This window comes from Chlamydomonas reinhardtii, chromosome 2 (assembly GCF_000002595.2).
Source record: "Chlamydomonas reinhardtii strain CC-503 cw92 mt+ chromosome 2, whole genome shotgun sequence".
In the NCBI taxonomy this organism is placed as follows: domain Eukaryota; kingdom Viridiplantae; phylum Chlorophyta; class Chlorophyceae; order Chlamydomonadales; family Chlamydomonadaceae; genus Chlamydomonas; species Chlamydomonas reinhardtii.
In genome coordinates, this window is record NC_057005.1 from 6,274,931 (window position 1) to 6,297,840 (window position 22,910).

Genomic DNA, 22,910 nt, shown 5'->3' on the forward strand with positions numbered 1-22,910 from the left:
CGTGCGAAGTACAATGTTCCGTTACACAGCTCGGGCTTGAGCATCATTCAGTGAAGGGACTAATGAATCTTTTATTGTGCACTCCGCCGTGTGCCCGGATGCCGATATAAGGCTGGCCCTGCTCCCGCGCAGCAACGCGGGAAAATGTTGCGCGCCACGCAACACCAAGCCCCAGCTGTCGACGTCACGACAAGAAATGCAGCGCGCACTTTCTCATGTACCTCCAGACTTTCCGGCGCAGGGTCAGCATCACGACGCGACACCGATGCTACTGAAGTAAGTACATGCGGCACAAGACACACAGCTCCCAACCGTACCGTTGACACACCACTACTGAACGAGTTACCGACAGATGCGAATGCACCCACAACCATCACATGAGCAACACAAGGAGCTGAACACCTCGGCCTAGACCGCCATTTTAGGATGTCTGGCGATAAGCGTGCGTACCTAGAAGCCCAACTCGTACACGGAGAGAAACAACACATCCCGTCCATACCTCTCTTCTAGCAAATACACTGTTGTACAGTCGTGCTCCATGGCTGCGAGCCCGCGGCACACACAATACATGCCACACGCCGAACGGCGTTGCGCTTCCGTGTGCCAAGATGACAGCACCAAGCGCCATTACGCCCCGGCTCAAGATATACCCTACCAGCCGCACTATTCGACAGAAGCGTAGGGAAATGAAATCTGCAGGCCAGCCGTACTCCACCGGTCGCCCCATGATGCTGCCATGGGAACCCTTGCCCCCGCCTGCTTTCTCGTCCTCGTCTTTGTCACACTTGCCTTGATAATAAAGATAGGAGTCACCATACGCTACACTACACAACGCCACAGCCGCTGCACATTCGCGGCGTGCTAAGGACCTGTCCCTTGCGACACCCAGCCCTGCAGCCCTCGACCCCCCTCTCTCCCACGTAATGGCTCACGTTGCTTCATCTCCGCCCACTCAGCAGCAAGTCTGTACGATCGCCACACAGCCAACCAGAGGGAAAGCACACCCCAGCAATTTCATGTCTTCGAGCCGCCCTGCTCCTACACGCTACCCCAACCTGTAGCTCCAAGCATCAGTGCCGGCCGGCTCCCAATCCCGATGCGCTCGCAGGACAGAGGATGCCAAACAAAGCTACACGTCCACGATCTGCCGCACGCACGCCAGCAGCTCCTCGTGTGTGGACCAGAACGCGACCTGCGCCGACACCTGCGGCAGCGCCGGGTTGCTCTGCGCCTCCGCCACGTACGCCGCCAGCGGGTGCCCGGCGCGCGCCAGCAGCACGTCATTGGCGCCCAGCGCCAGCGCCGCGCACACATCATTGGCGCCGTCGCCGCAGTAGATGATGTGCGCGTAGCGGTTCGAGTGCTGCAGCCGCTGCACCTCTAGGCCCTTGCACAGGTTGCCGGGGCAGCGCGCGCAGCCGTGCCCGCAGTGCGAGTGGTCGCTCTCGCAGGCGGCGCCGCAGGCGCCCGCGCCGCAGGCGGGCAGCACTACGCCCGGCTCGCTGCCGCGGAAGTGCGGCGCCACCACCAGCCGGTGCCCCGCCAGCCGCTGCAGCGCAGCCGACGAGCTGGCGGCCTCCGCCGAGCTGCCCTGGTCCACACGCTCGAAGCCGGCGGGGTTGGTGACCACGTCGCTCACGTATCCGGAGGCCTTGGCGCCCGCCAGCATGTGGTTGATGAACACCGAGTTGGCGTCCGAAAGGATGCGCACGTCGATGCCGGCGCCGTGCATCATGCGCAGCATCTCGGTGGTGGCCAGAGGAATCTCGGCGCCCAGCTGCTGCAGCGTGGTGAGCAGCTGATCGCGGCTGACGCCGCGGCGCTGGATTTCGGACAGGATGGTGTTGGTGATGGGAACATAGCTCTGGCGCGGGTCCAGGCCAATGAGCATGGGCAGCAGCTCGGGCGCCAGTTGCTCCACCACCGCCTCGCCGGCGTCGCAGTCCGTCAGCGTCTTGTCTGCAGGGTCGAAAAGGGAAGCGGGAACGGGCGGGCGCGTCAATTCCGTGGCAGGCCCTCAAGCTCCACGCAAGCTTCTATTACATGGGGTCAAATACCCTCCCCCGGGCCTCTGGACCAATCACCATGTCAGCGGCCTGTTCCCTAGCTGGCGCCTACCAAAGTCGGTCAGGACGACGAAGCGCTTGGACGGCGACGCGGCGCGTGGCGTGGTGAAGGTGTACGCCGGTCGCGGCGGCACAGATTGCGCCATGGCCGCCGTGTCGGGCGACAGGCCGCCCTCGGCGGCGTAAGACTCGCTGCTGGTGCGGTTGAAGTTGCCGCTGGCGGTTCGGTCCGGCGGCGTGGGGCAGCCGCTGCTGGGGCCGCGCAGCAGCGCGCCGAGGTGCAGCGCCTGCTCGCGGCGCGCGGCCTCGCGCGCGGCGGTCATGATGTCGGTGATGGGGAAGTTGTTGCGGCGGAACCAGGTGGTCATGTCGAAGCGCCGCTGCAGCGTGTGCCGCACGTCTCCCTCCTTGGCCAGCACTTGCATCAGCGGCAGCACGGCCTCCAGCAGCAGCCGGTCGTCGGGGTCGCCGCGGAAGCCCAGCACCGGCACGCCGTTGTCGGGCTGGTGCAGGAACGCCAGCGGCGTGTCGTCCACCAGCACGGTGCGGCGCAGGTCGCGGTTCAGGCGCGCCATGTCCTTCACGCACTGGTAGTAGTCGGTGCGCAGCGTGCCCTCGCGGTAGATGCGGTGCGCGAACAGCCGGTTGGATGGGTCGATGGCGTCGATGATGGGCTTGGCGTAGTCCTCCAGGCCTGCGTGAGATTTGCGCATGGCCGCATAAATTATACCTAAAAATACTGGAAACGGGTGAAGAGCTGAACGCAGCTGCTTATACAAACAGGCGTGGAAACGCGGATGCTTGCCAGCGCAACTAGCGTGTACGCACCTGCCGTGAAGATGATGACCTCGGCAAAGGTCGCCAGCTCCTCCAGGAACTCAGTCAGGCCGGGCCGCTCCACCACAAACACACCCGCGGGGTTGAGCTTGCTGCCCATGCCCACCACATGCGTGCGCACGTACGACGGCAGGCGCGGCGCGCGGCGCGGCGTGTAGGACGACACGAGCGTGCCGTCCAGGTCGAGCAGCACACACAGCTTGCCCGCGTGCTCGGGCCGCTGCTGCGGGATGATGCCCCAGGTTGGCCGTGGCTGCGCCGGCGGCGAGGGCGCCCGTGACAGCGTGGGCGGCGTCAGCACGCACGCCTGCTCCGCGGTGGCAATCTGCTGGTGCTGGCAGTGGGCCGAACAGGACGACGAGCAATGCGCGGGCGCGATGGGGGGCTGCTGCTGCGGCGTCGCGGACATGAGCTGCAGCTGCAGCGCCGCCACGGCGTTTGCGGTGGCGGCCGTTGCGGCCTCGACCGGGCTCAACGTGACGGTAGTGGTGGCGCTGGCGGCGCTGGCCGCCAGCGCGATGGCGGCGTCCGCCACGCCGCCGTTCACGGAGAGCACTTTAAGGCTCTCTATAAAGGTGGACAGGAAGGGGTCCACGCTGAGCGAGTCCACGTCCAGGAGTTGCGGCTTGCGGCACACAGGGCAGCCGTAGAAGCGCGGCGCCGCCGTGCTGCTTTCGCTGTCCTCCGCCGCCGCCGCAATCCGCTCTAGCAGCTGTAGTGAGCTGCTTAACGTCTCGTCTGCGGGAGAAGCAGGAATTAGGGGGCTTTGGTTCAGTCCAGGCAGGTGGGGTCGGAAGTAAGACTGTGGCCGTGGCACCCGACCCGACCAGTCTACAGTCAGTGCCCGTGCATCGTCGCTACAACCACCCTGCGTTCGCTCACCTTTAATCTGTTGCTGCTGCTGCGCCGCCAGTGGCGACTGCTGGTCGCGCACGGCAGTGACGTGCGCCACCAGGCAGCCCCAGCAGAAGCGGTGCGCGCACGTCAGGACCACGGGGTTATGCAAAGTGTCCAGGCAGATGGGGCATTGGTACTCCTCCAGCACCGCCGCCGGCTGGCTGGTGCTGGCCAGGCCGCTCACCAACACGTCCGCCTGTCAAATCGCAAAAAGCACAAGTTGCGTCAGGTCTCACGAGACAGTAGCCCTCACAGCCCTCACTCTAGCCCGCACAGGGCATGCCCCCCATGAGAGCGACATTCGCAACCGCGACACCGCGGCGCGTGTAGCCACCGCCTGCCCGCACACCGGCACCACACGCACCTGCGTCGCCAGGCTGGCCAGGCGCGGCGAGGTGAAGAACACCTCGTGGCCCAGCATGTCCAACGCCTGCAGCGAGATGCTGGCAGAGGCGCCGAACGCCTCCTTCAGGTGGCGGTTGCGCTTCTTAATCGCCTTGACGACCGCCAGGTAGTTCAGCGCCACATACTTGATGAGCTCTTTTATCTCCGCCCGCAGGCCCGTCAGCTGTGCCACAGTGCTGGTGCCATTGTTGCTCCGCAGAGTTGCGAGCGTTGCCTGTGGGCCGGTGTATGCAGGTGAGTCCGCGCGTGAAAGAAGTGGTCGCCTTGGCACAGGGTCCACGCAAAAGCTCAGCCCAACCTTCTCACCTCCACGTGGTCCGCCTTCTGCGAGTAGAAATGGGATACCTTGCGCAACTCTGACTGCAGCAGCTTTTGGAAATTTGAACCCGCAACATCTGTGTGGGGAAACGAGGATCGAGGAAGGGTAGGGGTCAAGACGCGTGGGTAGCGTTGGTAGGAACCACCAGGAAGTCGAGCAGACGAGTGCCGCCGCAAGCCACACGGTCAACGGAGAGTACTAGTGATATGACTCCAGCGCCGGCTCCGGCCCCTGAAAGACTGCACGCATGCCGACATTCGCAGCAACAGTCCGCATGAAATGCCAGCATTGACTCCCAGCCTCCGCATCCTTGGATCCGATACATTTGTTGGGGGCGCAATACACCCGAGGCGCCCGTGTTTTGATTCGGCGCGTGCCCAGGTGCCCGTTGGAGGCCATCAAGTCGGCCAGGCACCCGCTAGCGCGCCAAGGGACAAACACCTAATTTTGCTAGGCGAGTCCGTAGCCAAGCGAGGGTTTTTGAATATGCGACAGATGCCCCTAGGATACCCAGGGCAATTTCCTATGCTTCTCACCTCCGTTGGTGCAGTCCTCCTTAATCGCCTTCTTCGCAGCACGGTAATCGAAGTACGCGTCCGCAAAAGCATTTCGCCGAGCGGCTTCGCTCGCCAGGCGCTTCGCGAACTTCATCGCTGCTGTCGATGGGAAGAAAGTGAGCGACAGGCCAGGTTATACGACTTTATGCAACCCAAAGCGTCGCTTAGAAGTTCTGAGGGAATTAACATCAGGCACCGGCGCTGGACGTCTGCGATGGAACTAGGGTCAACTAGGTCGCTTCGTCTGGAGCCCCCCAGGCAAACAAGAGACTGCGTCAACCTCTTAAAACACGACCAGGAGTTCCGGGCGGCTCCAAGAGCGGCCTGTCAGGGCAAGTTCCGTCAAGCCTTCAACCCACCGCTGCGTCCTTGTCAACCGCAGTCACGCCCACTTTGTGCCGAGTGGTGCTCCTAGACTTAACAGCACAACATCGTCTGTGACTTGGCGATAAGCGGCGGGGTCCCCAGCAGCGTATGTGCACACAAAGGCCAGTCAAGAAGAGTCGGAGCAAGGGAATAATCAGCGGCGGTGCAGCAAAATCAATGTATATGCCATAAGGGCAGCGCACGGTGAAGAGGCTGAGTGTTGGGGCGGCTGCTTCCGCGAATGTCCCCTTCTGATGCTCTTTCACTCATGCCGCGGGAACGGGGCAAATCATCGACGTCGCCCTGCTACCCCGTGCACCCTTGCAAATACCATTGCTATTGCGTGCCTACAACAAAACACGGCTACCCGACGCTGATTCGCGCAAGAACGCTGAGGCCGACTTCGTGCGACACGCGTACCGGTCGTCCCGCCGAGCGCCGCGGCCACCCCTGACATGCATGCGAGCGACCATCGAGGACATGCATGTGTATACTCTACAGTGCGTATGATTGCGGCGGCATCTCACGTAACAGGCTGCGGAGAAGATGAGCTCATCGACAGCCGTAGGGTCGCCCCAGACGGCAACGCGCCCACACACACGTAATAAGATAGCATGTTCGATAAGATGTTTGGTATTGATAATTGGAAGTTTACTCATGCGGTTGTCGGTTAAGGCAGGACACACATGCGCCAGGTTGTTGAACCCTACCCTACCCTACTCGGGGCTCATAACCTGTTGAGGAGTTGGTTCGGCAAGCATAATTTACAAGCGGGTGCGTAACAGCGACCGCCCTGTCATGCAGAATCCGCGGCCTTTTAAGGTTCTCCTGGTAGCGGGTAGCCGGGCCCTCGGGTAGCGGGGCCCTCGGACTCCCCCCGCAGTCCAGGCGCCGCGCCCCACTCGCACGGAGCGGCCACACGGGACCGCCTTCGCCCAATGCGTTTGCGGACTTGGGGTCAGGTGGCGGGGTGTAAGGGGGCTATACGTCCGCCTGCAGCTCCATTCCCGCTGCTCCTGCCCAAGCAGCCGCTTTGGTAGATGGGGGGGCGGAGAGAAGAATGTTACAGCAAGGCGTGCGGGCGCCCATGCTCCCCTGCTGGGGCCAAATGCTGGATCCTCTGCCGCCAGCCTACGGAACCTTCTGACTCTGCTGGATTGGCTGCCACTCTCCGCAACGCCTCCTCATGATGTCGGCTGGTGTCTAGGTAGCGGTCCGTGGCAGGGCATGCGTAGCGGCATGACAAGTAGTGCGGCTGTGGACAACTGTGCTGCGTCTGGCTGCGGTTAGCTCTGCTGTGGCATCGCGATTGCTAGATGGGCACCTGGTTTGGCTATGTGCCTGTGGAAACCGACCCCGGCCATGTCCGGGCGATGAGGTTGTGCGGCCTCAGACTGTGGAGGGGCTCAGCCCCTTTTACCGTGACCGGGGAACGCTTGTCCCACTTCAGCGCCCACATGCGGGCCAATGGCCGGCAAAGGCTCCGGCCGCTCCCCCCTCCGGCACGACGGTGTCCAGCTGCAGGTGATGGCACGGATGGGAGGCGAGCCAGGATTGGGTCGGTGGGATTCAGGGGATTCAGGGGATTCAGGGGACCCTCCCCTGGTGGGATTAAAGCAGGGTGTCGGCGGCACTGGCGTGCGTGTTGCGTTCTTCAAGCACGTCCATAACGAAGAGCCAGTGGCGTGTGAAAAGAAGTATAATGGGGGTTCTAGGACAGCTCCGACTAACCCCCAACTAACTCGTGTACGGCACCCCAACCCCCCTCAGCCGTACAGGAGGTAGCGTGCGTGGCAGTCGGCAGCTGCGCGAGTGTGAGCAGGTAGTTGTACGGCGGCCCGGCTCGGAAGCTACCTGACTGTAGTGACGCACACGGGCAGTTGGTGCTAGTCGGCAGGCGCGCGAGTGGGAGCTGACAGTTGAGTGCGCACGCGTGCGGGAAGCGGCGTCTGAGCACGGTGGAGCACGGCTGGTGCTGGCGGTTGGCGCGGCGCGCGAGTGGGAGTGCATAGTCGTGCGCACGCCGCTTTGGAAGCTGCGTGTGTGAGGTGCGTGTAAACTCAGAGAGAGACGCATGGGGCTGACCCGGTTTCCATTCGGTCACGGAAAAAGGGGCTGAGCCCCTCCACAGTCTGAGGCCGAACTACCTCATCGCCCGGACATAGCCGGGGTCGGTTTCCACAGGCACATAGCCAAACCAGGTGCCTATCTAGCAATCGCGATGCCACAGCAGAGCCAACCGCAGCCAGACGCAGGACAGTTGTCAACAGCCGCACTACTTGTCATGCCGCTACGCATGCCCTGATGCCCTGCCAGCCCCACCGCGGACCGCTACCTAGACACCCGCCGGCTCCTCAGCCTGCGCGCTTGCGCCGCTTCTTGGGCGGCGCTGCGCTCTCCTCCTCCACATGGCCTTTCCCGCCCCCTCCGCTACCAAGATGCGCGCACGCGCCCCCGCTGCTGCCGCCGCCGCCGCCGCCGCTGCCGCTGCCGCTGCCAGTCTGCAGCGATGCAGGTCGCTTGTGCCCCAGCAGCATCTCCACCAGCGCGTGCCGGATGTTGGTTGCGGAGTTGACGTCACGTCCCTGCACCGTCGGGAGGGTAGAGTGAGTGAGTCCCACTGAGCCCACGACTGAGCCGTCACCCAGCCGTCACCCAGCCATCACCCACTGAGCCCCACTGAGCCATGTTCATCCACGTGTCATCCCCACTGAGCCCCACTGAGCCTACGACTGAGCCCCACTGAGCCCCACTGAGTCGTCACCCAGCCAGCCATCACCCAGCTAGCCGCCCGCCTGCAAAGTGGACTCACCCACACCGTCCCGCAGTGGTTGCACACTTGGACTTGGTGAGCACGTGAGCCCCCCCATGGTACGACCGCCTGCAGGCAGCGCTGCCCGTCGCCGAGTAAGCGCCGCCCGCACTTCGCGCACACCTGGGGAGGGGGGGGGGCAGGAGTACAGTGTGAACATTGCTGGCTACCCGGCTACCTGTACACGAGCCCCATCCTGTCCACCCGACCACATGTCTACTCGTTCCAACCCGTCTGCTCTCATCTTGCCTGTGATGTGTAAAACTCGTCCACGTACGCCACCAGGTGCGCGTACTTGTCCACCAGCAGGCGGAGCAGTGCCCGATTGGGGCCCCGCCCCAACCTGCTGATGCAACCGCCTTAGCCAGTGTTGGCGGTGCCCCAGCCAACAATGACCTCCTCCTTGCGCCTTCCACCAGCCAGCTGCTGCGCCGTGTGCTCCAGCACCTGTACCCGTGGCATTATTGGTGCAGCGTCAGCGCAATGCAGTTGGTGTGGGTGCATCTGCTAATCCCATCCCCTCAACCCCCACCTTCTGCGTCCGCACATGGACAGTCAGGCGCCACCGCCGCTGGCCCCACTGCCGGTGGAAACGGAGCAGGTGCCACAGCCCGTACTGTTGCACCGGCGCAGGCGCAGACGCGGCAGCTGCCGCCGCGTCCACGCCACCTCCAGAGTAGAGGTGGTGTATTCGCAGCTCAAGCTCAGCTGCCGACGCCACCCGCGCGCTGGGTATCCCCGCTTGAGCGCCGGCTGCTCCTCTAGCCGTGCCTGCTGCCACAGCCGACGGCCTGTCTGGCCTGTGCAGTCGGTGGCGGTAGCCAGCGCCAGACAGCCGGGTAAAGCAGGCGCGCTGCTGGCGGCGCCGTTCTGTTGCGGCACGCTGATGCGTGTGCTGGCGCGTGCCCCGCCACCCGCGCCTCTTGCCCTTACACCTCCCGCCCCCCTTGCGCCGCCACCTCCGTTTCTGCCCCCGCCGACGCCGTCGCTGCTGTCGCTGCTGCCGCCGCCGCTGCTGCTGCCGCTGCCATTGCCGCTGCTGCCGTCGCCACCACCGCTTCCGCCGTCGCTGCAGTGGGGGCTGGGTAGGCCCAGGAGCCTGGCCATCTGGGCCACGCCAGACGTGCGCGGCTCGTGGCCGGCCACTGTAGGTGTGCGGTGAGAAGCCTGGCATTGACCCGACACAGGCCACCAGGTAGTTGCCTACGCCGGGATCAACGCCCACGATGCGCATGGGGCTAAGGGTTGCCAGCTCAAAGACAGCCAGCGGATCGCCAGCCGCGACCACGCCCGGCATTGGGTTGTCCCCGGGTGCCCGGCCCGGCCCGCCACGGGGCCCACGCTGGTCATCGTCTTCGTTGCCGCTCCCTCCGCTGCTGTGCGCCCGCCTGCCGCCACGCCCGCGCGCTCGGCTGCCCGCGCGCCCGCGCGACGGGCTGTTGTGCGCCCGCCTGCCGCCACGCCCGCGCGCTCGGCTGCCCTGTGCTGCGAGACCGTGCAAAGCCTGGCTGCTGCCGCCGGTTTGCAGCTCGTTCCTTCACAGCCACCACGCGTGCAGATGCTGAGTGGGAGAGCAACGCCGGCGTGAAGGGGCCTGCCTTGCAAGCTGGGGTGAGCGGAAATATGCAGCGGGTTAGGAATTCGGCAACCTCACACATGCTGCCAGCCCCAGCGCCCCGCATCCGCCCCCGCCCTCAACCGCCCTGCGCTGCACAACCGCCCCCCGACGTCCATCACTCACCGACACTAAATGTTCTTCTTGACGAAGGCGGAAACCACCATGCCAAAAGCGCTGCTGGGGTTTACGGGGAGAAGCATCAGCGCGCCAGCCACCAGGCCCAGGATGACGACCACCGCGAGCGCCAGCTGCACAGCCAGCAGCTGAATCTGGCCACAGCGCGAGTTCATCTGGCCAAAGCGCGAGTTCATTGCGCGTTCAAGCCGTGTGATATCGTCCTTGCTCGCGACGTCCTTCATTGTCGGGAATGCATCCAGCAAGGGGCCTCCGCCTGGGGCTGCGTGAAATGGCTGCGTGAAACGGGAAGACAATGAAGGACGTCGCGAGCAAAGACGATAATCACAATAAATAATAATAAAATTTTTGGGTTTGGTTGCCGCGCATCTACGCAGGTGTAGACGTTTTTGGCCGGTTTTGGCGCAAAAATGGGGGAAGCGTAGACGTTTTGGGGGGCTTGGGGGCTTGAGTGTAGATGCCGCGGTCAGGGTCATCTACGCATGTGTAGATGCCGGGTGCCTGAGGGCATCTACAAGATACGAGCACTGGGCGGCGGCAGCAGCGGGGGCGCGTGCGCGCATCTTGGTAGTGGAGGGGGCGGGAAAGGCCATGTGGAGGAGGAGAGCGCAGCGCCGCCCAAGAAGCGGCGCAAGCGCGCAGGCTGAGGAGCCGGCGGGTGTCTAGGTAGCGGTCCGCGGTGGGGCTGGCAGGGCATGCGTAGCGGCATGACAAGTAGTGCGGCTGTTGACAACTGTGCTGCGTCTGGCTGCGGTTGGCTCTGCTGTGGCATCGCGGTTGCTAGATAGGCACCTGCTGGTTTGGCTATGTGCCTGTGAAAACCGACCCCGGCTATGTCCGGGCGATGAGGTACGCTCGCAACGTCATGTTCGCTTGTGCGTGTTGCGTGTTTTCAAGCATTTTCAATAACAGGTAGTTTTGCCTCAGACTGTGGAGGGGCTCAGCCCCTTTTTCCGTGACCGAATGGAAACCGGGTCAGCCCCATGCGTCTCTCTCTGAGTTTACACGCACCTCACACACGCAGCTTCCCAAACGGCGTGCGCACGACTATGCACTCCCACTCGCGCGCCGCGCCAACCGCCAGCACCAGCCGTGCTCCACCGTGCTCAGACGCCGCTTCCCGCAAGCGTGCGCACTCAACTGTCAGCTCCCACTCGCGCGCCTGCCGACTAGCACCAACTGCCCGTGTGCGTCACTACAGTCAGGTAGCTTCCGAGCCGGGCCGCCGTACAACTACCTGCTCACACTCGCGCAGCTGCCGACTGCCACGCACGCTACCTCCTGTACGGCTGAGGGGGGTTGGGGTGCCGTACACGAGTTAGTTGGGGGTTAGTCGGAGCTGTCCTAGAACCCCCATTATACTTCTTTTCACACGCCACTGGCTCTTCGTTATGGACGTGCTTGAAGAACGCAACACGCACGCCAGTGCCGCCGACACCCTGCTTTAATCCCACCAGGGGAGGGTCCCCTGAATCCCCTGAATCCCCTGAATCCCACCGACCCAATCCTGGCTCGCCTCCCATCCGTGCCATCACCTGCAGCTGGACACCGTCGTGCCGGAGGGGGGAGCGGCCGGAGCCTTTGCCGGCCATTGGCCCGCATGTGGGCGCTGAAGTGGGACAAGTGTTCCCCAGTCACGGGAAAAGGGGCTGAGCCCCTCCACAGTCTGAGGCCGCACAACCTCATAGCCCGGACATAGCCGGGGTCGGTTTCCACAGGCACATAGTCAAACCAGGTGCCTATCTAGCAACCGCGATGCCACAGCAGAGCCAACCGCAGCCAGACGCAGCACAGTTGTCCACAGCCGCACTACTTGTCATGCCGCTACCGCGGACCGCTACCTAGACACCAGCCGACATCATGAGGAGGCGTTGCGGAGAGTGGCAGCCAATCCAGCAGAGTCAGAAGGTTCCGTAGGCTGGCGGCAGAGGATCCAGCATTTGGCCCCAGCAGGGGAGCATGGGCGCCCGCACGCCTTGCTGTAACATTCTTCTCTCCGCCCCCCCATCTACCAAAGCGGCTGCTTGGGCAGGAGCAGCAGGTCAGGCAGGGGCTCTGGTCCTTGGCTCACTCAGCCACTCACTCACCCGGCCACTCGCTCAGCAACGAACGCACTCGCCCACCTTCACTCACCCACTCACCTTCACCCACTCACTCACTTCGCAATTCTGGTCAGGCAGGGGCCCAAACCGGGCGCTGCTGCGTCTGCTGGTGGACAAGTACGCCCACCTGGTGGTCTACGTGGACGAATACTACACCAGCCAGGTACGCTGTGATCTTCACAAAGCAATGCGCACAACGCTCAATGATGCACACGTACCTTACCTGGCCCAAACCTATCTCTGTGTCTGAGCAGGTGTGTGCGAAGTGCGGACGGCGCCTGCTTGGTAACGGGCAGCGCTGCCTGGAAGTTGTGATTCCGTTTGGTGGCTCGCGTGCCCGCGACGTCCAAGTGTGCCAACACTGCGGGACTGTGTGGGTAAGTGGGATGGCAGGTTTGGGGCGGCAGGTCGGTTTGGAGATGATGACACGGGATGACACGGGATGACACAGGGCGGTTTGGAGATGATACGGGTGACACACGGGATGACACACGGGATGACACACGCCCTGTTTGCATGTTGAACTGCAGGGCCGCGACGCCAACTCGGCTACAAACATGCGGCACGCGCTGATGGAGATGCTGCTTGGCAAACCGCGGCCTGCAGCCCTGCGACCTGCTGGCGGCGGTGGCGGTGCAGGGCCTGGCGGCGGCGGTGGCGGTGGCGGTGGTGCAGGGCCGGGAGACGGCGGTGGCGGCGGCGGTGGCACCGCGCCTACCGGCGGCAACAGCAGCGGCCACGGCGTTGGGCCCGGTGGTGGCGGCGGCACGGGCGGCCCTGGGCCCAGCGGCAGTGGCGGCGCGCATGTTCGGAGCAGAGGGGGCAGGCAAGGCCACGTGGAGGAGGACAGCGCGGTGCCGCCTTCAAAGCGGCGCCGGCGCGCAGGTTGAGACCTGCCGGTGTTGTCTGGTTAGCGACCTGTGCTGACGAGCATGGCGTAGCAGGCAGTCGGCTGCAGCGGCAGGGGTGTTTTCCTTGCTGTCTGGTTGGATGGCCTGCTGCCTGCTGCACTAGTGCTTGATAGCTGGGCGCGACTGGGCACATATGGCGGGCGGTGCCTGTACAAACCGACTCCGGCTATGTCCGGGAGATGAGGCTAGTATCGGAACCTTCGGCCTCAGACGAAGGACGTGGCGTGGCGGCACAGCCCACTTTTCCCTTGCAAGGGAGAGCCACCTTTTCTTGTTGACATAAGGTAGCACCCTGCTCCCTGCTCCCTGCTTTCCTGCCTCCCTAAGGCAGCCACCTCCTTGTTTCCGCCGTGACAGATGATTTGTGCTCCCTGAGAGGTTATGGAGACATTCTAGAGGGGCGTGGAAGCGGGACACTCTAGAGGGGCAGGAAGGAAGACTTGACGTGAGCACGAGCGCCGCCAAGCAGACAGAGGCACAGAGCAAAGCAAAGCACACTAAGGGCCATGGCTTGCAATCTGTGTGATTTTTGACATATAGTAGGAGGAGCTTGTGGCTACGCTAGCGCAATACACCGCCGCAAAGCTGGGAGATGTTACTTAAATGGGCTCCAGGACGCGTAGCTATGCAAATGTGGGCGAGTCTTGGTATGTCGCAAGGTTGTATGTCGCATTTCACATGTCGACATGTCGCAACCTGACCATGTCAAATAATGTGCACACAGCCATAAGTAGCAGTGAGGGGAAAGAGATGCTGGAGCAGGCAGTAGGGTACCTGCGTGTGTCGAAGACGCGTCTATCCTCCTCAGGGTTGTGGCCTGTTCAGGAGGGTGGGAAGGATGTCTGGGCGAGCCATCCAGGGCATCGGGGTCGGAGACGCATCCAGCCGGCGCGGGCATCCAGCATAGCCCGGCCACATAACCTGCCTACCTGGGGGCGACCCGACCGGGGTATGCGACAGTGCCCGCCCGGCCATCCAACAGTTCCGGGCCGACCCGACTGCGCCATCCAACAGTCCCCGCCGAGCCATCCGGTTGTCCCGCCCAGCCATCCAGCAGTGCTGGGCCGGCCCGCTAGGGAACTGCAACAGTGCTTGGAAACGGGTAGTCCCAACCACTCAAAAACAGCCAATCCCCGAAATTCCCACCCTCCTCCTGTTCAGGGAGCCGCACTGGGCTGGGGGGATGCCGCAGGCGCGCCCTGCTGTACCAATAAAGGCGTGTTCCTTTGTCATCCACGAGCATGAAGCCGCTTGTTGGCGTGTCTCTGATGCGCCATTGCTCCGACAGCGGCTGTTGTTCTGAGGGCGCTTGGATTCGACGTGGCTGCCGTGCAAGCGAGCAGAGTACGGTATCGGTGAAGCCATGCACCCACTGCATGGTGCACTGTGCCACTTCTCACGCCTTGCCGGTGCTGGTTTGGGAACTTGCCGGTGCTCACTTGTGTGCTGGCGCAGCCCATGTTCTCCTTCGGTGTGTGATGGGACAGTAATAAGGCAAGTTGGTGAAGTCCCGTAGGGTGCAGCTGATTCCCAGAACCCAACAAATGGCATATAATTGGCAGCGGCAGGGCAAGAGCGCGCGGCTGGTCGAACGCCGGAGTTACTGTACCGACGCAGTTGCTGGCTGGCTGGAAGTTTGCTGACGCGCATTCCTCACGCTCCGGGCGCCCGGCCAGGCGATAGCACCACACAGACACACCGCAACGCCACACTCGCGAGGCAGAGCCGTTCTCCTTCGGTGTGCAGGCCGCCGTTTGCGTATATATCGGACTCAGGCTGAGCCGTGCTCAGCCATATACCGTAACCTGAGTAGCCCAGCGACTGACCCAGCTTGCCACAGGCACGCGACGTCCATGCCTGCCTCTTGCGGCTGTTAGAGATGCTAAAGTGCTGCGGCGTAGTGGGCTAGTGGTGAATGCCAGTAAGTGCTGTGCTGGCGGTCTGCGCCCTTCTGTGGATGGCTGGGCTTGGGCTGCGTTAGTTGTGCTCCATGTTAGGTGTACGACCGTTGGGCTGTGGTGCGGCGCTGCCGGCCTGCCAAACATGCAACGCCTGGAACCCATTGCCGCGGGCAAAACGGGGCAAATCATCAGTGCCCGTTCTCCCCGTGTACCCTTGCAAATACCTGTGGTCCTGTGTCATTGCACTGCTAAAGCAAAACACGGCTACCGGTATTTGACGCTGATCGCGCACAACAGTTCACGCAAGAACGTCGAGGCCGGCTTCGTGCTGCGCGCGTACCGGTTGTCCCGCCGAGCGCCGCGGCTGCCTCTGACATGCATGCACCTGAAGCGTGCTCGGTGCCAGCTTCGGTGCCATTGCAGATGCGGAATCCCGCTGAATCACGACATGCCATCGTCAAATGTTACAGCGCCACAAGGCCCAAGGACCGTGGCTTGATTGAAACACGGGTGCACAACGGCGTTGACATTTCCAACGCATCCCAAGAGCTTCCAATGCAGATGCTCTGTTTGGCTTTATGCGATAGTACCTGATGGGTATGCTGGCTCGGAGCCTGCTTGTACCTGCCCACCTACGCGGCGTGCATTACCCATTAAGCAAGTGCATTGCGCACTATGCAACCCATCCTGCGACCCGGCAGTCATAGGCGTCCGTCCTGAAGCACACGAGCACAGCCTGTGCGCAGAACGCACTCCCGTCTGCTTCCTGGGCACCAAATCCTGCTCTCATCCGCCAAGGCCGAGTCCGCCAACGTCCACATCAACTCACAACGACCATCGACCCTCCGCAACAAACTCCTCCTAGTGGGGCGAGTTGCTTTACGACAGCGTGGAGAAGTACTCCAGCGACTTGGTGGGGTCGGCCTTCATGGTCTTGGCGCCGGGGTTCCAGTTGGCCGGGCACACCTCGCCGTGCTCGTCGGTGAACTGCAATGGCAGGCCCCGCGGTCATGCGCATATGGGTTGGAGCATCAGTAACAACTCGGTTGAGCAAGTGGCCCGCGTGCTGTCGTATCAAGTAGAGGCTAAGGCGAACGATGGGCTGCAGCGCCCTTGCAAGTGCGGGCCTATCTCCTTGTATTCAACTTCTGCACGATAGCTGAGCCTGCTGGACTGCGCCCGGCGCACCTGGAAGGCCTTGACCAGGCGCAGGGTCTCGTCCACGCTGCGGCCCACGGGCAGGTCGTTGATGGTGATCTGGCGCAGGACGCCGGTGGGGCTGATGATGAACAGGCCGCTGTAAGGAGCAGGTGGAAACACGCGGGGAATTGGAAGTTAGGCAAAGGAGGCAGGCCGGCAAACGCAACGCACGCCCAACGCAATCAGGGCAGGGATGCCTACCGGTACCGCTTACCGCAGGGTGACGCCGGCGTCGGGGCCGTCCTCAATCAGGACACCGTAGTCCTGCGTGTGTGGGCGTCCGAGTCAGAACCAGGCGAACATCTACAGTTCTACATGCTTCTAAGATACCGCGTGTTGAACCAGACCATCCTGCTAAGCTGTCGGGCGACTTACGCCTCAATGCCACACTGCCCACCCCACCTTGGCAATCTGCTTGGTCAGGTCAGCCACCAGGGGGTACTTGCAGCCGCCCAGGCCACCCTTGGTGCGGGGGGTGTTGCTGAAGGCCAGGTGGGTGAACTGGCTGTCAATGCTGGCGCCGATAACCTGCAGCAAATACAACAGATAGGGTACCGACGGTGAGAGCACGCGGAACAGCAGCGTTGAGGTGTCGTGCCCGGGGTCAACCGTGCAGGACCACCACACACACCAGGAAGTATGGGCGTGTCTCCCAGTCCCCACCGCCCCCATGAACTATCCCAAGTTGAACTCTGCCTGACTTGTCGCCTACCTCGGTGTTGATGGCGCGGAACTCCTCCACACGATCTGCAAAATCGGAAAGCACCAACGCACAAACTCCGTCGATACCAATGATGCCCCCCGATTCCATAGCAAAAGAATGCATAATGCATGTTCGCATCATGTAAGCAAGAGCGGCATTCTGGGGTTGAGCGGCTGAACGCACCAGAGAAGGCCACGATCTCTGTGGGGCACACGAAGGTGAAGTCCAGAGGGTAGAAGAAGAGCACCACGTACTTGCCCTGCGAGGTTGAAGGGCGCGTAAACCCGCGCGGCAAAAGACGTCAGAGTGTCACAAACCTTCCATCGCATTACGCAAAACGATGGGCCCGACCCCCCACACGTCTCGCAGCAAGCCCATCCCGCCTGCACTTGCCTTGTAGTCATCCAGGCTGATCTCCTTGATCTCGCCGTTCACGACCGCCTGGGCCTTGAACTTGGGAGCGGGGGCACCAATCTTAGCGACCATTTTTGCCTACCAGAGCGTATTGATACTATATTAAGAGTTATGTTAGGAAAAGTATTGATGAGTGCGCGGCGACCGGGCTAAAAGGCTGGCCGAAGGTTCCTTGGCAATGGGGCACGTGGCTGGTAGGCGCCGGTCTGCCACTTGGGGCGCCCAAACCCCCTGTCCTTCATAATTACGATCAGACACTTAGCAGTCATGGTGATGCGACATGACGCCCGTCATCCACTACGTAATCTCGCCACCCCTCCACCGGCCCACGCCCAAGGTGTGCACCACAACACACCCGCGTGCATTTGTGCAAGTACGCGCGTGCCACCGCAGCACCGCCTCTCCCGCTTCATACTCCGTCAGTCTCAGACTCTCGATGTGTCTGCAGCTCGTGCTTGGCCAACCAGCCGATGGCACTATCTTGTTGGCACATCCTGGCACTGACACCGACAATGCACCGTAAAGATGACATGCTACCAGGTAGATTGCATTGGTTACAAGGTAGCACATGCATCTCAGCAAAGTTTTAACGTGCTGTCAGTGCCGCCAGTGACGAACAGGCCGATAGGTAGCAAAGCACTGAAACTCAACCCATAAGACACCCTAAGGCCTGCAGACAGCCCAAAAATGCGTATTGAAAGTTGTCATGAGACACCAAGGGCAGCAGACAGCCCAAAATGCGTATTGAAAGTTGTCAGCCAAATTGGCCAACATGACCATGTACAACCAAGCTACTATCAGCCATGGTTACCAAGCACTGATCGTATATGCAAATTTCAGGCCAGGCAACTTGGCTAGACAACAATGCACCACAAGAATGCCATGCTCCCAGTAACACACGCGCGCGCGTATGCAAGCCGCTCAGGAGGTTGCGCTCCCACCAACGCCCGCTGCATCCCTGTGAAGCACCAACCACGTCCACCGTCAAGCGAGCTGCACGAACGCGGGTGGCGCTGGCTGTGACCCCGCAACACGCGCCAAAGACACGGGCTGCTGCTGAGCAAGCGGGATACCGCCCTGCGTTTACTCTTGCGCGCGCCATCAAACACCGTACACCGTGCAGGCACAAGCGGGCACACGCACGCACCGTGTGTGCAGGGCCGGCAGTGCGTCCATGTCTGCCAGCAGCCGTCCGTACATGCGGCCGTAGTACTCGGCCGGGACCTGTGCGTCCGGACACACAGCCACAGGGGGTCACGTGGTGGAGCGCCTGGAAGGAGCAGCTGTCAGGCCTTGCGCATGGATGGGCTGCTGTGCGCCCATGTGGCGGTCAAAGCCACCTTCACGGCGCCCGTATGATGGAGGTTAAAAGTATGTTCGCCCCACGGCCATGCCGCTTTGCACGTCCGCACCTGGCTGGAACGAGGCCGCTTCGACGCCACAAACGCCTCGGCCATGGCGTTCACCTGTTTGGGGACGTGCAGTGCACTGAGACTCGCTCTGCAGCGCGCACTCGGGACTAACTGTGGCTAGTCCACCGTCCACCGCAGCCGTCCGCACTGGCGCTAGCCCCCGGACCCAGCACTCGGATTTGCACCCGCACCAGCTCCGCCGCTACCTCTCACCTGCTGCTCCGACAGCTTATGGCCGCACAGCATGGTGAACAGCGGCAGCGCCACATCCATGTCGAACATGTGCTCATACCTGACACGGGGCACACACCGCACACGCCGCGTGCCATCATCCGATGTTAGTGAGCTTGTCGTGGTGCGCGTGCCGGCGCCAGGAGCACTGGGTGCCGGAAGGGTGCCTGCGGGCCGGTGTTGTACACCAGCAGGTGAGCAGGTACCTGACCAGGGTGACGGGGTAGTCAGCCGGCGCGGCGAGCCAGCCGCGGAAGTGGTCCTCCAGCCCAAACAAGTCCTCGCCCCTGCAGCAGCCGTGTGGAGGGCAGGGCAGCAGCTGGGCGGGTAGCGGGTCGGTTGTTCAAGACAATGCCCCCTTTTCATTTCCGGACAGCACAGCACCACCTCTGAGTGCTCACACCTACGTCATACGAACCTGGACACGTATTCCGCAAACGTGGCTGGGAAGTTGGCGGGTGACAGCCGCGCCGGGTGGCCACTGGTCTTTTGAGCCTGTGGCGTCCCAAACAACACAGAGCCTTTCGTCAGGGGCCTCGTAGCACCCAAGCCTCTCCCCGTTTACCCCATCCTCGCCCCAGTGAGCAAGCAACGTTCCCGCACATCAGCGTACGGTATCTGTGTGCAGGCTGCACGCCCGTCACAGGCACGTGCGTGGGCACCCATATCGCATCCCCGAATGACCAGGTTAACTTAGTTTGTGAAGGCGTCATGCACGTTGCCCGCCGCTGCTCCAGTACGCACCTGGTGGCAGGCGTGTCCCCTGCGGTAGTGGCTGGCCACTGCCGCCAGTGGGTCACCGTACAGATACACCACGTGGCGGGGGCGGCACTGTGGCACTCGCGGCGGCTGCGGCGGCTGCGGTAGGTGCGGCGGGTTCTGGTCGGGCCCGCCGCCTTGCCCTGGTTTTGTCCCGGACGCAGCGGAAATAATGCCGGTGGTGGTTCCGGCGCTGATGCTGGCAGTGGTCCCACGGTCACGCCGATCCGGCGCTGGTGCGATGTCGGCTGCGGTTCCAGGTACCGGTATGGTTGGGTTGGCTGCTGAAGCCGCTGGCCCTGAAGCAGCTGGACTGGAAGCAAAGGAAGGTGGCCTGCGTGCAAGCGAAATGTCCATTGTCAAGCCACACACGGCCGGGCACCACACCACGCCCGCACTAGCACACGGAGGCTCATTCCCGCACTTGTGGACCCCTGACTGCATTCGTACCCACCCTACAATAGCTTTTACTTTTTCCTAAGGCCGGCGCCGCACCCACCGCGGACAGTGCCTCAGGTTGTCGGTGTCCGTGAGGAGGTTGGTGGTCACGCCGTGTGCGTTGAGGTGGTTGGAAAGCTGTGTGCTGCCCACGCCCCCTGTAAAGGCAGCCCCGGCAGTGCGCACAACAAAGTAGCGTCACTTCCCAAGCTCTGCTAGCTGCCCACCACACAAACCGCGGCACGCGCAAGCAGCGCATCCCCAAGGGGGCCCACCTGGGGAGCAAATGAGGACGTCCATGGTCGTCAGCTCAGGCCCTGCAGCCTCCAGTGCCGCCAACAGCTGCTGCACCCCCGCGCAATCAGAGCCGTCTCCTCGGCGCGACATCAATGCGGCGTGGAGCGCGTGCATTCTGGCTGGCCACTACTGTGGAAGTGGGCGGGACCTAGGGCCATGCGTGCACTATGCGGAACATGTCCGCAAGGCTGAAGCTGAAGCAGTTATATATTTATGGGACAAGTGTGTATGACCTATATTCCGCAAAATCTATGCGCTCATGCATGGGTTAGTTCGGTAAACTTTGGATGCCCCATGCTGCAATCGCTGAGTCCGCGTTGTTACTTCACCAAACATTCGGAGCCACATCTTACACATCATACTACTTATATCAACTCGCTCGAGCTGCGACTGTCGCCCGAACCAGGAAATCGAAGGCCACCTTTGTTCACTTCTACAGTCACAGAGGGAGGCAGCAACCATGGACTTCGAATCAAATGGCGCGATGATGGAGTACTGTAAAAGCACAGGCCGAACTTATTGCGCATTCTCTATTCAGCAAAGTAGCAAGCTGCTCGGCACCGTGGTTCTGGAGCTGTTCACGGACATCGCACCAGCAACATGTGCAAATTTTATTAAATACATCAAGGATGGCTATCAGGCGCGGCGGGCGAGGCGCGGCATGCCATGCGCGTCGGGGGAAACGGGCACCTTCGCTGTGCCGCCTTTCCTGGGGACTGGCTGGACTTATGCAGCCTGTCGGCGAATGGGCGTGCGGTGTACGCATGTTCCCACTGCGTGCACACGCCTTGTTTCCGGTGCAGGACGGGAGGGAGTGTGTGCATGGTTCGTGCCACAAAGCATACCGGTACTCAACCGTGTTGCTCTCCACCGAGCGGCCCGCGACGCACCCGCATCCTGGCTCCAACCCACCCCTACAGGGCACGCCGCTGCACCGAATAGTGCCCAATGGCTGGGTGCAGGGTGGGGACATAGTGGACGGCAGCGGCAAGGGCGACCCGGGTAGGTGGAATCGCTGGTGACTGACATGCCGGCAACTCTGTGTACATACTATGGTGACCAGGCGCGCTTCTTGAGAGGACGAGCTCCACCTGTGTTTCCGCAAGCTGCCCATTCAATGCTCACACGGCGCTTAGGTCGGAACAATGGTGTTACATCTTGCTGGTGGGTTGTAGGCTTCGTGCTGCCGGATGAGACGTACTCAGTCAAGCACGATGCGCCTGGCGTACTGGGCATGGCCACTGGCGGCCAGCCGCACACCGCGAACACGCAGGTGCGCGGGCGTAATGGGATGAGGATGGCAATGCCGTGGATGCAGCCTTGGGATTATCTATGCGGGGATGAATGACTGCGAAGAGCGCATGGTCGCCCCCGCCTAGTGCCGCCAAGCCTTACACGGCGGTGTGCCTCCGCCCTGACTGTCACGTTGGCCCGCAGTTCTACATCTCGCTCTCGCCGCTGCCCTTCCTGGACGGCAAGCGCGTGGCGTTCGGGAGAGTGCTCAACAAGCAGAGTAAGTGGTGGCATGGTCTATCTGGTGGAAGAGGGGTGGGCCTGGATGTGGTCTGGGGCTCAGGTTGTCTGGCCTTTCGTTTGCTAGCGTTTGCCTCCCCTTTCTCCGCAGTGCACTCCTGCCAACCTCAGCAACTGATGGAAACCAGTCGTGGTACACGTCACAAGCTCACTGACTGCCCTGGCACCCCGTCTCACAGGCCTGGAGAACCTGCTGGCGCTGCAGACGCTGCCCACCTTCCAAAACGAGCGGCCCGTGCCGGACGTCGTCATCGCCAGCTGCCACGTCATCTACAACCCCAACTCTTAGGCCGCAAATGCTGGGGCAGGAGTAGTTGCAGGAGTAGCAGGGGCTGTGGGGCAGGAGCAGGTGAGCCGGAGCTCCGTCCTGTCGCGCAGGGACTGGCGCTCCAGAGGATGCTGGGCGTGTTGGCGTTTTGGTTAGCAGGCGTGTGACAACACTGTTTCAAATCGGCGAGCAGGTTACAGATAGTGAGGCGAGATGGATGTAACGCAGCACAACCGCGTGCGCTTGGTGTGTGCGGGGCCCCGTGTAACTGGTCATGTGTCAGAGGGATAATGCAGGTACTGTAAGCATTCCATTTCCTAACGGTTTCCCCCTGCGCCTGTGCTCCGCTACCTTTGCTCGGTTTGGTATAGTTTGAGGTTGGGCAGAGGCCTAGGCGCGATAGGACGTGCGCGCCTAACTTTCCAACTCAAGCAACACGGGGGAACCGGCCGAGTGGCCGACACCAGGTTGTGGCCGACACGCACCCCGAACCCCCGACGCAGCTGGCTGCCATAACTCCTCCGTGGAGGGCAAGCTTTCTCTGCACGCTCACAAAAATGACAAGCTTTCTACCTGCATCAGCATAGGATAGGCTGCATTACAACGACACAAGGGTTCGGCGCGCCAAGTGGGTTGGTCACCAACCGAAGGCACGAAGAATTTTTCTGACGCTCCGCGCTCAACCATTCGCTAGTCGAGTAACTTACGTGATACAGGCAATCGCACCTG

General features: G+C 62.1%; 6 protein-coding genes across 6 annotated transcripts; 2 read left to right on the forward strand and 4 right to left on the reverse strand.

The window, feature by feature from the left end:
• Window positions 1-9: 9 nt before the first annotated feature.
• On the reverse strand, window positions 10-5,654 carry CHLRE_02g114500v5 (uncharacterized protein). The gene is made up of 8 exons (XM_001699609.2): window positions 5,441-5,654; window positions 5,061-5,180; window positions 4,512-4,600; window positions 4,165-4,419; window positions 3,786-3,996; window positions 2,895-3,641; window positions 2,119-2,760; window positions 10-1,959 (listed from the first exon to the last, which is right to left on the reverse strand). The coding sequence occupies exons 2-8, from the start codon at window positions 5,173-5,175 to the stop codon at window positions 1,130-1,132; spliced, it is 2,889 nt and encodes a 962-aa protein (XP_001699661.2). The 5' UTR covers window positions 5,176-5,180; window positions 5,441-5,654; the 3' UTR covers window positions 10-1,129.
• A 3,894-nt stretch (window positions 5,655-9,548) lies between these two features.
• On the reverse strand, window positions 9,549-10,324 carry CHLRE_02g114550v5 (uncharacterized protein). The gene is made up of 2 exons (XM_043059942.1): window positions 10,001-10,324; window positions 9,549-9,865 (listed from the first exon to the last, which is right to left on the reverse strand). The coding sequence occupies exon 1, from the start codon at window positions 10,234-10,236 to the stop codon at window positions 10,006-10,008; it is 231 nt and encodes a 76-aa protein (XP_042927576.1). The 5' UTR covers window positions 10,237-10,324; the 3' UTR covers window positions 9,549-9,865; window positions 10,001-10,005.
• A 1,420-nt stretch (window positions 10,325-11,744) lies between these two features.
• Window positions 11,745-13,826, forward strand: CHLRE_02g114575v5 (uncharacterized protein). The gene is made up of 4 exons (XM_043059943.1): window positions 11,745-12,053; window positions 12,189-12,277; window positions 12,369-12,491; window positions 12,645-13,826. Exons 1-4 carry the CDS (start codon window positions 11,972-11,974, stop codon window positions 13,002-13,004), a joined length of 654 nt encoding a protein of 217 aa, XP_042927577.1. The 5' UTR covers window positions 11,745-11,971; the 3' UTR covers window positions 13,005-13,826.
• A 1,552-nt stretch (window positions 13,827-15,378) lies between these two features.
• Window positions 15,379-17,354, reverse strand: CHLRE_02g114600v5 (uncharacterized protein). Its single transcript, XM_001699608.2, has 7 exons — window positions 17,223-17,354; window positions 17,013-17,088; window positions 16,839-16,873; window positions 16,529-16,654; window positions 16,341-16,390; window positions 16,115-16,223; window positions 15,379-15,913 (listed from the first exon to the last, which is right to left on the reverse strand). The coding sequence occupies exons 1-7, from the start codon at window positions 17,313-17,315 to the stop codon at window positions 15,806-15,808; spliced, it is 597 nt and encodes a 198-aa protein (XP_001699660.1). The 5' UTR covers window positions 17,316-17,354; the 3' UTR covers window positions 15,379-15,805.
• Window positions 17,355-17,475: 121 nt separating this feature from the next.
• CHLRE_02g114650v5 (uncharacterized protein) lies at window positions 17,476-20,587 on the reverse strand. The gene is made up of 9 exons (XM_043059944.1): window positions 20,359-20,587; window positions 20,145-20,241; window positions 19,631-19,979; window positions 19,305-19,381; window positions 19,093-19,173; window positions 18,869-18,947; window positions 18,656-18,709; window positions 18,391-18,467; window positions 17,476-18,201 (listed from the first exon to the last, which is right to left on the reverse strand). Exons 1-9 carry the CDS (start codon window positions 20,492-20,494, stop codon window positions 18,165-18,167), a joined length of 987 nt encoding a protein of 328 aa, XP_042927578.1. The 5' UTR covers window positions 20,495-20,587; the 3' UTR covers window positions 17,476-18,164.
• A 141-nt stretch (window positions 20,588-20,728) lies between these two features.
• CHLRE_02g114700v5 (uncharacterized protein) lies at window positions 20,729-22,498 on the forward strand. The gene is made up of 5 exons (XM_001699838.2): window positions 20,729-21,020; window positions 21,301-21,382; window positions 21,556-21,653; window positions 21,818-21,893; window positions 22,093-22,498. The coding sequence occupies exons 1-5, from the start codon at window positions 20,841-20,843 to the stop codon at window positions 22,200-22,202; spliced, it is 546 nt and encodes a 181-aa protein (XP_001699890.1). The 5' UTR covers window positions 20,729-20,840; the 3' UTR covers window positions 22,203-22,498.
• The last annotated feature ends 412 nt before the right edge of the window (window positions 22,499-22,910 follow it).